At 37.6% G+C, this 17749-nt stretch overlaps 1 protein-coding gene across 1 annotated transcript in view; it reads right to left on the reverse strand.

The window, feature by feature from the left end:
* Positions 1-304: 304 nt before the first annotated feature.
* Positions 305-17749, reverse strand: part of LOC146450115 (uncharacterized) — a 40337-nt gene continuing 22892 nt past the window's right edge. Inside the window, exons 16-29 of the mRNA XM_085100731.1 lie at positions 17322-17504; positions 16976-17089; positions 15859-16014; positions 14921-15034; positions 14223-14336; positions 13265-13378; positions 12577-12690; positions 11055-11168; positions 10462-10644; positions 10095-10208; positions 9397-9510; positions 7864-8046; positions 5779-5942; positions 305-3080 (exon numbers count right to left, since the gene is read on the reverse strand). Of these exons, the coding sequence (XP_084956857.1) occupies positions 2802-3080; positions 5779-5942; positions 7864-8046; positions 9397-9510; positions 10095-10208; positions 10462-10644; positions 11055-11168; positions 12577-12690; positions 13265-13378; positions 14223-14336; positions 14921-15034; positions 15859-16014; positions 16976-17089; positions 17322-17504 (2060 nt within the window). The 3' untranslated portion in view covers positions 305-2801. The remainder of the gene's footprint in view (positions 3081-5778; positions 5943-7863; positions 8047-9396; positions 9511-10094; positions 10209-10461; positions 10645-11054; positions 11169-12576; positions 12691-13264; positions 13379-14222; positions 14337-14920; positions 15035-15858; positions 16015-16975; positions 17090-17321; positions 17505-17749) is intronic.

Genomic DNA, 17749 nt, shown 5'->3' on the forward strand with positions numbered 1-17749 from the left:
TTTCAGAGTCCGCCCCATCCCAAATTTCTTTTCAAAGCTTACGTTAGCTATAGTCGACTTAACCGGTACGTTCGACATGACTACGTTGCGAGTAATTGCACTGTACAGCGACTCCAATTCAAAAGTTAAACTTTGAATAATCCACCCAGCCAGGCTTGGCAGCGAATGTACAGCATAATTATGTTAACGTATTTCTGAACATGGTGGCAGCAGCTGATCAGTATTGGGTGTAAGTTTTTAAAAATCGTAAACCCTATACCATTCTACGTCATGCATTTCGACGTTCGCAGTTAAAAGAAACCTGTATAGTAAAATTCCTTTATTCAGCAAAAAAGCAATCTAACAAAGGCAGATAGAACTTCAACTAAAGTAGAAAATGACATAATAATGCATGCTGATTGACAATCTAGATATTATTCAACAGTTTCCAAAGTGAGACCTTAAAGATATTCATGACTTGAACTCGTCTAATACAGCCACCACTTTCGGTAATAAACCGATACTAAACTACCATTTGACTAGGTCACAGCTCTGCAAATTGCTAATATATATCGAAGGTCATCTAAATAACCAAATTCATTATTTATGGTTGATCATTAAATGATTATAAAACCATTGGCAATTACTATTGGTATCTTAAATCAAAAACATAATTGAATGTCACACTTTCCCTCTTGATAAAGATTCCTGAATTTCATCAAAATCTTATCCTACAACAATTTAAAAGCGATAGCGATATATTCAGTTTTTTTAAGAAAAGAGGATACTTCTGCGTATCTATTTCTTGCTTAATTGCTCTCTGATCGGGTACCTTATTGAAAACAAAAATCATCAAACACATAACTCACTATTACAAACTCCAAGCAAACATTGAATACCTCTTCGCAACATGTTTAGCAAAAACTATGAACCTAAACAAAAGCAGGAGGCAAAGCGCATTTAAAATTTCCCGTTAATTTATGTGGGGAGTTGGAAGAAGAGATAAAAATGAAACTAAACAACAAACAAACAAAAACAAAATAAAATGACAGCTACAAGAAAAGTATATGCCGAACCAGAGAAAGGATATGAATGGCCAACAGCTGCAGTTTGGAAAGATTTTCAATCAGTTTTTTAAAGAATATTTTTAAGAATACTTACATCACTATACCCATAACATTCCTACTGATCGTAAGGTTCACTAAGCACCTCAACATACACTGCACGGTTAAATTTCTGAGCTATCATTTGTGTCCTTATTGCTAGCGGCACAACATTCATTTGTACCCTTCACATTTACATTGCTACAATTACCACCATTGTCACCCACGACTTGTTCCCATTTTTCCTCGTAGCTCAGTCGATAGAGCACGGATGATTAAATCAGGAGGTTGTGGGTTCAATTAATTCCCGCCGAGGTGAAATATTTTTTCTTTGTATCTTGCGGTCTCGCATTTTCTTACTAGGGCTAACGCTCAGTAGGAATTTTGTGGGTTTATATAGCACTATGACAAACACTACAGAGTTAATTTTCTGATCCCTCGTTTGTGTCCGCCCTTAGTACTTGTGGCACAACATTCATTTGTACCCTACAAATGACGCTAAATTGACGTTATCGGTATTTGTAACTCATCATCCTTGCGTAAGGCATACACTTAAAAATACTTAACAACCTCACTTGTATTGAAGAAGAAAAACGTTAAGAATGTAGAAGATTTCCTTATCGAAGCATATGGCTTATGTATTACTCTATCTTTGGTACCTGAAAATGTATCAGGGAGACAGGTATGGTGCGGTGGTAAGAGCATTCGCCTCCCACCAATGTGGCCCGGGTTTGATTCCCGCCGTTGTCGTTTTCTCCGGGTTCTCCGGTTTTTTCTCCCTTCAAAAAATCCAACTCTTCCAAATTCCAATTCGATGCACGGAAAGATTTCAAACGCGTTTCTCAGCAAAAGGGATCTGTTTTTCTCTTTTATGGACTTTATTATAAACACCCTTTTCCAGTTTCCCTGTACTGTAGTGATGTATAAAAATTAATGTGGCTACAAATAAAGAAGAGCGTTTACTTAGATACTTAAACATGCAACTTCAAATGCTTGAAATATAGAGCCCCAAAATATGTTCAGCCTCTTTACTTACTCATAGGCTAGTTTATGTTGCAAAGAAATAATATAATGGCTTGCATCCTACCTTATGAAAGCGACTTTTTTGCAGCATTAATAGTAAAGTAGTATTTAAAAAAATCACATTCCACCGATTATATCGGTCTACGTGAAACACTAGATGCAGATGAGTAGATTTCCGAACAATTCTCCAAAGCCTCCTAAGTTTTTTCTTTATCCTTGAAAGTGACCGAGGCTGATTAGGCCCGGTAAACAAACCATAATGCTAATATACCGAGAAATAAAAATCATATAATGAAAAAAAAAAAAATCGCAAGAAAGAATCATTTTATGGTTACTCAGGTCGTTACAAATGGCCTATGGAGATACCAGCCTCCTCATTATATCTGGAAGTGAATTTCAGATTCGCGATGCCCATTTCCTGACGGAGTTGAGCCCGAGCTTAGTGGTTTTCGTTTTTTGGCACATAGGTTACATATATCGAACTGAGAAATGAGATAAGTGTTAACCGTTTTTTCCAAAGGGCCCTATTGGTTTGTCAACAGCAGTTTTCAAATATCACAACTGAGAGTAATTTTAACAACATGTTACATTGCACCACTGCTGCAGAGGCGGTTTTCTCTCGCTTTTCGAAAAAGAAAAGCTTTGAACAATGTTCGGAAAACAGACAAGCGCATCTACACGAGCTTTCAAACTGATTCATTCACCCTCTCTTAAGGGCTTTTCACAAACTGTTATTGGTTGGTAACCCGCGGTATCACATCTTACATCATTCCACTTCCTCAACCTGTATGTCCCAGACACCATCATCTCTGTGCACAGCTCGCGTCCTTGATCGTTGTTTGGTTCACCTTGAGACCAGTTGGAGTATCCGTCTAAGGGTGTGCCATCTACCCACTGGAATTCAGCTTTGGCGTGCTTTTTTCTCAGTCCGAGCCACATTTGCACTCTGGCCAGGTTTTTCTTCTTGAGATAAGCCTAGAATTGAGAAATAAAATTATTTGTTGCGAATTCGTTCTTAGGATTTTTACAGCGGTCATGTTGAAGGTACAGAACCATAAAATAATATTTGCAGACAATATTAATTGGCATTTATTTCCCAAACTGAAAAGCATCTATTGTTTGGTTGCCGTAAAATACCTCTATTGCAACGCAAGTAAATAGTTACTTTCTCATAAGGTACACTATCTCAAGTGGTTGTCATTCTTTCTTTCGTAATTCGCACATTTTTTTTTTGTTGTTCTTCATCCTATCAGTGTAACATGCAAACTTGATTAATATGTAACTAACTTAAAGTCGGGGAAGGGTTGACAGAGTTATAGGAAAGAGCCTAGCTGACAAAGTAAATTAAGCATATTGCTGACGGTTTTATTTGAAGAAAAAAATTACTGCGGTGAAAGTTAGGGACACTATGATTAATTGAAAAAATGCTGCAAATTAATTAAGGTTACCCTATACCTTCAGAGGTGTCTCGCGTTTAAGCGATGTAGCGCGTCCAGTTTAAACTGTAGATACCTAGACCCCTATATCAAATTAAAGCTTATAGAGCTGGCTATCAAACCATACCAAGAATTTTGAAATAAAATGAATTGTCAAATTTTTCACGATTTCTAAATGCGAGCGTCCGAATTACCTTTTTAAAGCTACAAGTCAAAGCGAATTTTGTTTTTCGCCGATTTGATTTGATCCTCAGTTTCCGGTTTTGTTGTTTATATGTGAAACTAGCTACTGTCCAAATTTAAAGGCAAACAAACAAATTCCTTTTGAGTTTTAACTCTTTGAAGTGGCTCCTCCAAGTGAAAAAAAAATTCGAGAAAACAGCGCTAAAACTTCGGCAATTTATTTTATTTCAAAATTCTTGGTTTAGTTTGATAGCCAGCACTATAAGCTTTAACTTGATGTAAGGGTTCAGGTATCTACAGTTTAAACTGGACGCGCTATATCGCTTGGACGCGAGACATCTCTGAAGACACCTCTGAAGGTATGGGGTAACCTTAAAAATCTCAGCAGGCATGCAGGGAGGCTTACCAGCTAGATACTCGCAAAAGCGTAGCCGAGGATTTGAAACATGGGGACAGCCATTAGATTAAGAAAAACAATAAATTAATTTCATTTAAGGTGGCTTACTACAGTTTTAATGGAGTATAAGGGCACAACTTTTAACTCTTTTAAAAAAGGTTCCAAGCTGTTTTTCCCTTCACTATTTACTGTTTGCTTAAGTCTTTTACGATTCTATATGAAATTTGAACAATTAAACGTCAACAAATAGCCAAAATGAGCTACCGAGTACCCAATGAGAGACTGGGCACTAGTAGGTTAAGTCACGTTTTTCTCAAATTCTACCTGTACGACCCCACCTGAAAATTTCAGGAATAAGAAATTGGGTCTGATTTAATATTCATGCAAAGTAAAATAAAAATCTGTAAGACAGTTTTTGTGCAAACTAGGAGAATGTGAAATCAAAAATAGCTCAAAATCTGTCTTACAGATTTTTCAAAAATTTTGGCTCCAAACGTGATTCACCCGAACAAATCAACGGTGAAAATTTCATCACAAGTTGTACAGTAAGTTTTCGAGCAATCCTTGATCAAAGACAGGTTTTTACAACCTCGGACGAGAATTGAATTGCGCGTGCCCTTTATTTAAGCGCGCGCTCATGTAACGCCATGTATCGCGTGCGAGAAGGTACTGTAAATTAGAGCTCTTTTACCGAATGTTTATCAAACTTTTTTGCCATATTTTTTTGGCCCTAGGCTTGATTACATGTTTGAACGGAGTTTTGAAACTATCGCTACATATACCAAAGAGATTTGACGCCTTTCAAGTGCTGAAGTGGTTTTTGTTACTTCTTGAGGTTACTTGCGTAATTTTTACACGCGCGACAAATACTGACGTGTGGCAGGCTATCATAGCGCGCGCGACTAAGTCTCAGAAAAACTGTAGTAAGCCACCTTAATATATAAAATTAATTTCCTTAAAATCCTCGAATATTGGTATATGGAATAACAGTCCGGTTAGTTATTGGTTATTATCTCCTATATAAGGAAAAATAAAGTACGGGTGCCTTGTTTTGGATGTTGGTCGAGTTCATGCCGTGTACGTTTGGCATGTACTAAAGTAAGGTCCTAGACTTGATACATCACTTTTTAAGTAAAGTAAATCGCCTTAAAACATCAGTATAATGCGTTATTAAATTACAATCCATCCTGTGTTTTACACGACATTGTTTTGTTGTATTTAGGGCCTTTAAAGGAGAGGCAAACTTTTATCGATAACTTTTAAGTTGTCGATAGCAAAAAGTTATCGATGAAAATCAAGTTATCGTCTACAAATGGTGAAAAATAAGTCGTTGACAACAATGTAGTTTTTCGTTTCAAAAGGAAAACTACTTTATATTTGTCAATACCAAACACGGCAGCTTTGTTATCGTCTGAATTCACATTCACCCTCCATCAATTACTTAAGTCTACTTAGCCATTTTTGCGCGATTTATCCATGCGCATTACAAGCTATTTTACAGTTTCCCTCAAAACATACAGGTTATCGACAACTAAACTTGTTGTGTATGCAAGCGCATTTCCGAACACTTATAGTTGTCGATTGAAAATAGTCGTCAATAACAATTTGTCTCGCCTGTGGAGGCCCTCTTAATATACTTAAATTATCTTAACTTTACCCTTGCAAGCTGGGTAGTGAATACATTTTCTTCCTCTGAGGAAATCGTCACCATATGCGAACTTAATCTCTGGCACCTTGCAAATGCGTCCTTCCATCTATGTGATGACAGTATTACCATGTAACAACGTTTCTTGTACTCAGTCCAAGGTGGAAAGCAGGTCTCTGTATTGAAGAAGTCAATAACATGGTTGACATAAATAGTGGATTTAGCTTCTTCCAGGCTTCCTCTAAATGGGCCTTTACTCGTAAAAGTATTCATGTAATATGTAAGATTTACGGAACTTGTCTGCACTGTTGTGTTGTGTGAATGGCATGTTCACTGTAACATTTGAGGACTTTTAAGGATCATTGGTGATAGTAAACAATAGTTTGGACCGCTCTTTGCGCATTAACACTCATGTTAATGAGAATTTTCATCGTGCACTTATTATCTATTTCATTTTCACAATATTTGAGCAAATGTTTTAATTTTTCCGAAATTTTTCTAGAAACAATTTGATGCGGTCGACTGGTGTTCATAGACTTTGATTTTACCATGACGACTAATTTTTGAAAGGTTATATGAAAAAATATCCCTAACATTAGTGACACCTTTTTGTTTTTGTAAAATCCCTTTAGATGTCACATGACGCACGTCATATGACGCTCTAGATAAATTAATCACTGATTATAATCCCCAATTTCTTAAGAGAAGCGTTGGCTTTAGGAGGCTACGATAAACCTGGTGTATATATTGTAGAGGTAAATTGGCCACCGTAAAGAGATTCGCTTGCTGTTTATATAATAAGCAGTCGAGCTTACGCTATTGGTGAGAGCATGGTAACGTGGAAAACAAGAATAAATTAATTGAATGAGAACCTTTCGTTGATTTCGTGGAGATTAAGAGTACCGATTTCGAAGATGAATTTTGTAAAGTCTTGCGGCTTTCATTGTTTTACCAGTCTGTGCCCCCCGGGGGGGGGGGGGGGATATTTGGGTTCAATTTTGCTGGGTATGTGCCGCTGGCCTCTCAGAGCCCCTGCCCCATTATAGTCTATTTTGTGGCCAGTTATAGACCCCATCTTAGTCACTTTTTGGGAAAATGTAATTTTTGCGATCCCAACTAAGTCACTTTCTATTAATGCATCTACTTTCAAGAACGGAATGTAATGCGAGGTGATTGTTACATTTAATAAACAACAACTTTCTGAACTTTTTAACCGAGACCATTTTCAATCCCTACTTAATATAATTTTCTTACCCCAAAAATCCAAAAATGTCCCCATTCTAGTAACTCTATTGAAAATGCAACGCCATTTTAGTCAATCCAGTCGTGAAAATGCGACCCCATCCAGCGGCACATCCCCATTAGCCTCTTATAACGAAGTACCCCCCCCCTGGGGGGAAGGGGGGGGGGGGTCTGTGCCATCTGTTTGTAACAGTGGTTAGGCAGATTAGTCAAGCGACTGGCTAAGATGATGATTATTGTCATTTCTGTTTTCAACATCTAGAAGATGTTTGTGAAATCGGTCACGTTTGCATAAAGTGCATTTATGCAATAAATAACATTAACAGAGGAGCATGTAAAACGATTAGTGATTTTAATAGATCGCTTTGGTCCCGAAATTCTGTTGACGTTGTGAATAAAAGAGGAAGCGTTGCACTATGTGCGTGCATTTAAAACTACCAGGTTGATTGTCGGATTTGAGTACGCTTCTGACTAGAAAGTTACCTATGAATTAAGGATACTAAATCAGTTTTTCATTTCAGCATTGAAGAACACACCGTTATGTTGACAACAAAATGAAAGGAAGACATAGCGATGGCACGTGAACCATCAGAGGAATCTAAACCGTTTCACAGCTAAAACTATCAATGAAATGTAAATTTAACTCGACTGGTTTGTCCAGTTAAATTCTTAGCAAAATCACTTACACGACTATCCAGCCGAAAACAACATGACATTCTGACCCTATGGTTTCGTCCTAATTGCAGCATAATGGCAGTTACCTCTTCTACCATCTCCTATACAATATTTTCTCAATAGGGACTTTCTATCAATTAAATAACATACCTGTAACAAAACGTTAAATGACATACTTACTTTCGCAGTAAAAGTTGGTTGCTGTCCATTTTCCTTCATTTGTACACTGCAGGGTATCGTTTCCAATTCCTTTATACCCAAGCTTGCATCCTAATTCAATTGTTTCACCTGGGAGGTATCTCTTATTTGGTCCTTCTGCTACTATGGCATGTTTGATAGTCATTTCAGGTAGAGTCCAGGTGGCTGGACAAGAAAACGGAACAATGTGAACTATGTATGCCTTTAGCCTTTTAACCTGGTGCGGGGAAAAGGAACTGTGCTGGCAATTGAAAATTTTCCTTTTTTTTTATAATTCCGTTTAGCTAATTATGATTAAAGGATGAGTACAATCCAGCAAATTGAACATGGTGGCTATGGGCCTTATCATGGTTTGCGACGCCATTTTGACGAGTAGGCAAACAGGCTTGAAATAACAAGTGTTTGTATGGAAATCTGATGTCAAATAATTTTCATAAAACATCGCTTCTGAAAAATTCAAGAATTGGAAACTTTTGGCACTAGGAAAAGGAGTTTAAGAAAAAAATTGGAGGGATTTAGCTGAGCCAGAAAGCGTCCAGTCGTGTCTTGAACTTTCCATACATTACACTGTATTTTTTTTTCCCGCGAACTATTTTTAGTGGCAGTCGCGGCTGGTTCGCTTAACATACAAATGTATGGAAAGTTCAAACCACGACCGGACGCTTTCTGGCACAGCTACATCCCTCCAATTTTTTCTTAAAATCCTTTTCCTAGTGCCAAAAGTTTCCAATTCAGTGATGTTTTATGAGAATTATTTCACATCAGATTTCCGCACAAACACTGTTATTTCAAGCCTGTTTGCCTACCCGTCAATATGGCGTCGAAAACCGTGATAATGCCTATTCAGCCCATCGGACGTAATTTACAACGCGGGACATAATCCGGTCATTCAACAAACCTCAAGGAAACATTTACGGGACCAATAAGAATACGTTTTGTAGTAGTTTCGAACTTATTTGATATCTAATCTTAGCTAATAAACATTTATAATGACGGCTGTTTTAAATTCTTTAAGCCGATTAAAGAATCTTACCTCGCAACTTGAAGTATGAGGATAGATGGTTGGGGTAAGTAGCTGAATAAAATTGTGCGCTCTCTTTAGACAGCTTAGGCCTTATTGGGCATTCCTATCTCGCAAATGTTCATTCGAAATGGTAAATAACAAGGATACCATTTTTTGTCCCATTCAGCTCCGACGTCAAACATTTTGGATAAACATTGATTATTTTAACAGTAACATGTCAAGTGTAGCCTCTTTGGATGACTCATCCCTCTTGTACATTGATATCACGCTTCATATCCCTCCCTCGATTTCACATCAATTACAATACGGTTTAGCAGATAACAGACGTGCCTAAATTTGTTTTCCTAGTGCCTGTCTAATGTACTTTAATTTGCTTCCTTTGATCTAACCTCTCCGTATTTAAGCTTGCAAATAAAAAAAAATTAAAAAAAAAAAACAAAGAAAAGGCTGAGAAAATAATTGAGAAAGGAAAGAAAAGCAACGAGTCCTACCAGTGTCGCAGTAGTCTCCTGTAAATTCCACTGGGCAGTTACACGAGTAACTGTTGATGCTGTCTACACACGTCCCACCGTTTTTACATGTGTGATTAACACAATCATCGATGTCTACAGAATTGACATGACATATCAGTACATTTTGCGAGATATGGCAGTAAAAGGGAAAGGTAATTAAGATTAGTCTAACCCAGTTTACGCTGGTGATTGTAAAAAGTCAGCAAGGTATCTTGACTCCTTATAGAAACATTATTTAAACTACCCCAATGTTCCTATCGCTTGCCTTGTGTTTAGTTATTTTTGGTACAACGAAACATTAATTGGCATGCGGGAATAAAAAAAAAATGACTTTATTTAAATGTCGAAGTATTAAGCACTATAGCGCTAATTAGGGACAGTTTTTTCAATGAAATAAACATACAAACTGAACATAACATTTGTTAAGAATCCCAGCTGGTGGAATTCAAACTAGTTGGCTGTTTACAAAGCATGATCTTGGATTTGAAGACGGGCCTACTGTGGAACAAATCCAAGTTGTCAAAGCGGGACTTGAACCCGGGGACAACAAGTTACAAGTCCGGCGCCACATAACCACTAGGTTACGCAGCCTTTCAGGGTAACGTCAATTTGCAGTGACAAATGAAGGGAGTGAATCTAAAATGAAAATGAAGTTCGGAGAGTTATGAAAGCATTACCGATCTCACAGCGATCTCCTGTGTATCCCACCAGACAGTTACATGAGTAACTATTGACCCCATCAACACACGATCCACCATTCTCACATGCATGATTAACACAGTCGTCGATGTCTGCAAGTAAATGCAATATTATCAGATTTTGAAAAGGGTTACAATAATTCTAAAATTTATGGCTAAAACCTGCATTTAGGTCAGTTTACACTTACATTCTTAGAAAAATTACTTGCACTACCATTCTGTCGAAATTCTGACAATATCTCAACTGCGGAACGGTAATTGTCTCTTGTACGATATCGCAAGAAGGAATTTCCGCCAGTTCAACAACATAAATGCAATATAAGTATGAACGCAGCGTGATACCTACTTTCACAGTAAAATTCGGTTGCTGTCCATTTTCCTTCATTTGTACACTGCAGGGTGTCGTGTTTAACTCCTTTATACCCAAGCTTACATCCTAAAACAATTCTTTCACCTGGGAGGTATCTCTTATTTGGTCCTTCTAGTATTATGGTATGTTTGGTTGTTATTCCAGGTAGCGTGCAGGTGGCTGGACAGAAAACGAAAGAAAGTTAGCACCCTGCGCATGCCTTTAGCCTTTAAAACTGTAACGGAGGAGTGAGAGGGAGGGGTGGGGTGGGGTAAATGTTTCCTCAAAAACAAGGGCAGTAGCGGACATGTTAGCATTTAAACTAGCAAAAGACAAAAAACAAATTAGTTCATGACTCACTATAAATTTATCTGGTATAAAATAGATATGTCATGCTATTGTTCAATTTTATCTACAGTTTCCAGAACAGCTACTGTTTAGGATATCTGTTTTATTAGAAGTTTTGACTTTTTTTTACTAAAAAAACGAAAAAAAAAAAACGACAACAACAACAACAACAACAAAACAAACAAACAAACAAACAAAAAACAGACAAAAAAAAAAAAACAAAGAAAAGCAATGAGTCCTACCAGTGTCGCAGTAGTCTCCTGTAAACTCCACGGGGCAGTTACACGAGTAACTGTTGATGCTGTCTACACACGTCTCACCGTTTTTACATGCGTGATTAACACAATCATCGATGTCTGCAGAATTGACATGACATATCAGTACATTTTGCAAGATATGGCAAGGAAAGCAAAGCTAGATTAGTATTAGCCAGTTTACATTGGTGATTGTAAAAAGGCTGCGATTGCTATAGATAATAGATATATTTTTTTCTATAAAGATATATAAATGCAACTTGCTCTTGATACGAGTTTCATAGTTCTGCTCTGACTGAACAGCGTCTTCCTTATTGTGGCTCAACCTTTCGTGCAAGGATGTCTGCGAAAATAATTTGCCTTCCAATAAATTGGTAACACGACTCAGAACAGTCTCTTACGAAATAAACAAACAAACAAACAAACAAACACACAAATAAAGGAAATTGGTAGAAGTCAGGTCCTCTTTTGACATTTCCATATTGTATTGCAAAAAAATTAACTAGAACATAACATAATACGAGTCAAGAATTTTGATCGTACTCGCTCTTGTTGGAATTTGAACGATTATAGTCAACCCGGCACGCATATATTTCTAACGAGCCTTGAAGAGTAATTATTAATGCTTCTATCTTTTGATCTATGTTGTAGTTATTTGGGCTACAACGAAATATTGACTAAGGTAACGCATCAATTTGCAGTGATTAACAAATGGAGGGACAAAATCTAAGGGACCAGTCATTATTTACCGCCTGATGCTGGGGGAGAGGGAGGGGGAGGGGGAGGGGGGGAGCGGAGGGCCCATTGGACGTTATTTACATCACGGGACATAATCCGGTCATTTAGCAAACCTCAAAGGAAACAGATTTAAGGGACCAATAAGAATAAACTTTGCTGTAGTTTCGAACTTATTTGTCGAGAATTTCACCTACACCTAGATTGATATCTAATCTTAGCTAATAAACATATAAAATGACGGCTGTTTTAAAATTCTTTTAACCGATTTAAAACAATCGTACTTGGCAATTTGAATAGATTTGGATAGATGGTTGGGGTAAGTGGCTAAATAAAACTGTGCGCTCTCTTTAGCCAGTTTAGACCTTATTGGGCAGTTCCTAGCTAGCAAATGTTCATTCGAAATGGTAAATAACAAGGATACCATTTTTTGTCTCATCTAGCACCAACATCCAAAATTTTGGATGAACATTGTTTATTTTAACAGTAACATGGCAAGTATAGCCTCCGTTGGATGACTCATCCCTCTTGTACATTGATATCACGCTTCATATCCTTCCCTCGATTTCACATCAGTTACACTATTGTTTCGCAGACAACAGACGTGCCTAAGTTCGTTTTCCTAGTGGCTGTCTAAGGTTCTTTGCTTTCTTTTAATCTAACCTCTCCGTATTCAAACTTGCAAACAAACAAACAAACAAACAAAAAAACAAAAAAAAGAAAAGAAAAGGCTAAGAAAATAATTGAGAAAGGAAAGAAAAGCAATGAGACTTACCAGTGTCGCAGTAGTCCCCTGTAAATTCCACTGGGCAGTTACACGAGTAACTGTTGATGCTGTCTACACACGTCCCACCGTTTTTACATGCGTGATTAACACAATCATCGACGTCTGCAAAATTTACATGACATGTCAGTACATTTTGCGAGATATGGCAATGAAAGCGAAGGCTAATAAAAATTAGTATAAACCAGTTTACGCTGGTGATTGTATAAAGGTAGCAAGGTATCTGGACTCCTTGTAGAAACATTTCTTATACTACCCCAACGTCCCTATCGCTTGCCTTGTGTTTAGTTATTTTTGGTACAACGAAACATTGACTGAGGTAATAAAAAAAAATTACTTTCTTTAAATGTCGAAGTATTAAGCATTGTAGCGCAAATTGGGGACAGTATTAATCAATGAAATAAACAATCTGAACATAACATTTGTTAAGAATCCCAACTGGTGGAATTCAAACTAATTGGCTATTTACAAAGCGTGATCTTGGATTTAAAACGGGGCTACTGTGGAACAAATCCAAGTTGTCAAAGCGGGACTTGAACCCGGGGACTACAAGTTACAAGTCCGGCGCCACATAACCACTAGGTTACGCTGCCTTTCAGGGTAACGTCAATTTGCAGTGACAAATGAAGGGAGGGAATCTAAAATGAAAATGAAGTTCGGAGAGTTATGAAAGCATTACCGATCTCACAGCGATCTCCTGTGTATCCCACCAGACAGTTACATGAGTAACTATTGACCCCATCAACACACGATCCACCATTCTCACATGCATGATTAACACAGTCGTCGATGTCTGCAAGTAAATGCAATATTATCAGATTTTGAAAAGGGTTACAATAATTCTAAAATTTATGGCTAAAACCTGCATTTAGGTCAGTTTACACTTACATTCTTAGAAAAATTACTTGCACTACCATTCTGTCGAAATTCTGACAATATCTCAACTGCGGAACGGTAATTATTTCTTGCACGATATAACAAGAAGGAATTTCCGCCAGTTCAATAGCATAAATTTAATATAAGTATGGACGCATCATGATACTTACTTTCGCAGGAGAAGTTAGTTACTGTCCACATTTTTTCATTTGTACACTGCAGGGTATCGTTTCCTATCCCTTTATACCCACGCTTGCATCCTAATACAATTCTTTCGCCTGGGAGGTATCTCTTATTTGATCCTTCTGCTATTATGGTATGTTTGGTAGTTATTCTAGGTAGCGTGCAGGTGGCTGGACAGAAAACGAAAGAAAGTTAGCACCCTGCGCATGCCTTTAGCCTTTAAGACTGTAAGGGAGGAATGAGAGGGAGAGGTGGGGTGGGGTAAATGTTCCCTCAAAAACAAGGGCAGAAGCAGACATGTAATAATTTCAATAAAGAAAAGACAAAAAACAAATTAGTTTTGACTCACTAAAAATTTATCTGGTATAAAATAGGTATGTCATGCCATTGTTCAATTTTATCTACAGTTTCAAGAACAGCTAAAGTTTACGATATCTGTTTTATTAGAAGTTTCGACTTTTGTTTTTGTTTTAAAGAAAAAAACAAAAACAAAAAAAAAAAGAAAGAAAGAAGGAAAACAGACAAACAACAACAACAACAACAACAACAAAAAAACAAAGAAAAGTAATGAGACTTACCAGTGTCGCAGTAGTCTCCTGTAAACTCCACGGGGCAGTTACACGAGTAACTGTTGATGCTGTCTACACACGTCCCACCGTTTTTACATGCGTGATTAACACAATCATCGATGTCTGCAGAATTGACATGACATATCAGTACATTTTGCGAGATATGGCAGTGAAAGGGAAAGGTAATTAAGATTAGTCTAACCCAGTTTACGCTGGTGATTGTAAAAGGTCAGCAAGGTATCTTGACTCCTTATAGAAACATTATTTAAACTACCCCAATGTTCCTATCGCTTGCCTTGTGTTTAGTTATTTTTGGTACAACGAAACATTAACTGGCATGCGGGAATAAAAAAAAATGACTTTATTTAAATGTCGAAGTATTAAGCACTATAGCGCTAATTGGGGACAGTATTATTCAATGAAATAAACATACAAACTGAACATAACATTTGTTAAGAATCCCAACTGGTGGAATTCAAACTAGTTGGCTATTTACAAAGCGTGATCTTGGATTTGAAGACGGGCCTACTGTGGAACAAATCCAAGTTGTCAAAGCGGGACTTGAACCCGGGGACTACAAGTTACAAGTCCGGCGCCACATAACCACTAGGTTACGCTGCCTTTCAGGGTAACGTCAATTTGCAGTGACAAATGAAGGGAGGGAATCTAAAATGAAAATGAAGTTCGGAGAGTTATGAAAGCATTACCGATCTCACAGCGATCTCCTGTGTATCCCACCAGACAGTTACATGAGTAACTATTGACCCCATCAACACACGATCCACCATTCTCACATGCATGATTAACACAGTCGTCGATGTCTGCAAGTAAATGCAATATTATCAGATTTTGAAAAGGGTTACAATAATTCTAAAATTTATGGCTAAAACCTGCATTTAGGTCAGTTTACACTTACATTCTTAGAAAAATTACTTGCACTACCATTCTGTCGAAATTCTGACAATATCGCAACTGCGGGACGGTAATTGTCTCTTGTACGATATCGCAAGAAGGAATTTCCGCCAGTTCAACAACATAAATGCAATATAAGTATGAACGCATCATGATACTTACTTTCGCAGGAGAAGTTGGTTGCTGTCCATTTTCCTTCATTTGTACACTGTAGGGTATCGTTTCCAATTCCTTTATACCCAAGCTTGCATCCTAATACAATTCTTTCACCTGGGAGGTATCTCTTATTTGGTCCTTCTAGTATTATGGTATGTTTGGTAGTTATTCCAGGTAGCGTGCAGGTGGCTGGACAGAAAACGAAAGAAAGTTAACCCCTGCGCATGCCTTTAGCCTTTAAAACTGTAAGGGAGGAGTGAGAGGGAGAGGTGGGGTGGGGTAAATGTTCCGTCATAAACAAGGGCAGTAGCAGACATGTTATAATTTTAATAAAGAAAAGACAAAAAAAAAAAAAACAAATTAGTTCATGACTCACTAAAAATTTATCTGGTTAAAAATAGGTATGTCATGCTATTGTTCAAATTTATCTACAGTTTCCAGAACAGCTACAGTTTAGGATATCTGTTTTATTGGAAGTTTTGACTTTTGTTTTTGTTTTAAAGAAAGAAAAAAAAAAAGAAAAGAAAGAAAACAGACAAAAAAAAAAAAAAAAACAAAGAAAAGTAATGAGACTTACCAGTGTCGCAGTAGTCTCCTGTAAACTCCACTGGGCATTTACACGAGTAACTGTTGATGCTGTCTACACACGTCCCACCGTTTTTACATGCGTGATTAACACAATCATCGATGTGTGCAGAATCAGCATGACATATCAGTACATTTTGCGAGGTATCTCAAGGAAAGCGAAGCTAGATTAGTGTAAGCCAGTTTATGCTGGTGATTGTAAAAAGGCCGCGATTGTTATAGATAATAGATATAAATATATATATATAAATGGAACTTGCTCTTGCTACGAGTTTCATAGTTCTGCTCTGACTGATCAGCGTCTTTCAAATTTATGCTCCTTTATTGTGGGTCAACCTTTCGTGCAAGGATGTCTGCGAAGATAATTTGCCTTCCGATAAATTGGTAACACGACTTAGAACATTCTCTTACGAAATAAACAAACAAACACACAAATCAATGAAATTGGTAGAAGTCTGGCTTTTTTGACATTTCCATATTTACTGCAAAAAATTAACTAGAGCATATAATGATACGAGTCAAGAGTTTTGATCGTACTCGCTCTTGTTAGATTTTGGACGATTATAGTCAACCCGGCACGGATATATTTTTAACGCGCCTTGATGAGTAATTATTAATGGTTCTATCTCTTGATCTATATGTTGTAGTTATTTTGGCTACAACGAAATATTGACTAAGGTAACGCATCAATTTGCAGTGATTAATTACAAATGGAGGGACAAAATCTAAGGGACCGGTCATTATTTACCGCCGGGTGCTGGGGGAGGGCGGGGGGGGGGGGGGAGAGGAAGGGGGCAGGATCTCTTGTCCGACAAAATATCAGTAACTTGTTTCCCCAATAGACTTTATAGCATTTTAATCATCCCCGTCAAAGATGCTGACGGCTTTCATGATCCCTCCCTCAAGTGACCACACTCCCTAACAGCCAACTCCCCCTCCCATTAATGTCCGTCAATTATGGCTGTTCCACCGTCCTGTTCTTCTAAAACAATGCAATACCCACCTAAATACAATCACCACCACCCCACCACCCCCACAAGCGATAAATAAAGAACAGGCCGTAAAGTAATAATGAAGGTCGGCGAGTTATGAATTACATTATGCATTACCGTTCTGACAGCGACCTCCTGTGTATCCCACTAGACAGTTACATGAGTAACTATTAACCCCATCAACACACGATCCACCATTCTCACATGCATGATTAACACAGTCGTCGATGTCTGCAAGTAAATGCAATATTATCAGATTGTGTTACAGCATTTCTTTAATTTGCGGCCGCTACCTGCGAATACAAATGTGAAACTTGGTAATTTTAACCTCACATTCTTATAAAAATTCTGACTACAACTACAAAGTTTTTAAATCACAACTGAACGGTAATTGTCAATAGACATTATTCTTCCGCCAGTTCGATGTCATAAATGTAATATAGGCATGAACGCACATACTTACTTTCACAGTAGAAGTTGGTTGCTGTCCATTTTCCTTCATTTGTGCACTGCAGGGTATCGTTTCCAATTCCTTTATACCCAAGCATGCATCCTAATACAATTTTTTCACCTGGGAAGTATCTCTTATTTGGTCCTTCTGCTACTATGGCATGTTTGATAGTCATTTCAGGTAGCGTGCAGGTGGCTGGACAAAACAAAAAAAGAGAAAAGAAAATTCAACTCACTGTGCATGCCTAAAGCTTCCAAAACTGGTAAGTGAAGAGGGAAGGGAGGGTTAGGATTATTACTATTGTTATAAAATGTGCCCTCAGTAACAAAACAAAAATGGAAACTAGATTTCACTTAACATTTATTTGGCATGATGTATGATATGTAGGTATTACATAATGTTCGCGTGACTTAATTAGGGACCTTAAGCAGCGACGACGA

This window comes from Pavona decussata, unplaced genomic scaffold (genome assembly GCF_977016875.1).
Source record: "Pavona decussata unplaced genomic scaffold, jaPavDecu1.1 SCAFFOLD_509, whole genome shotgun sequence".
NCBI lineage: Eukaryota > Metazoa > Cnidaria > Anthozoa > Scleractinia > Agariciidae > Pavona > Pavona decussata.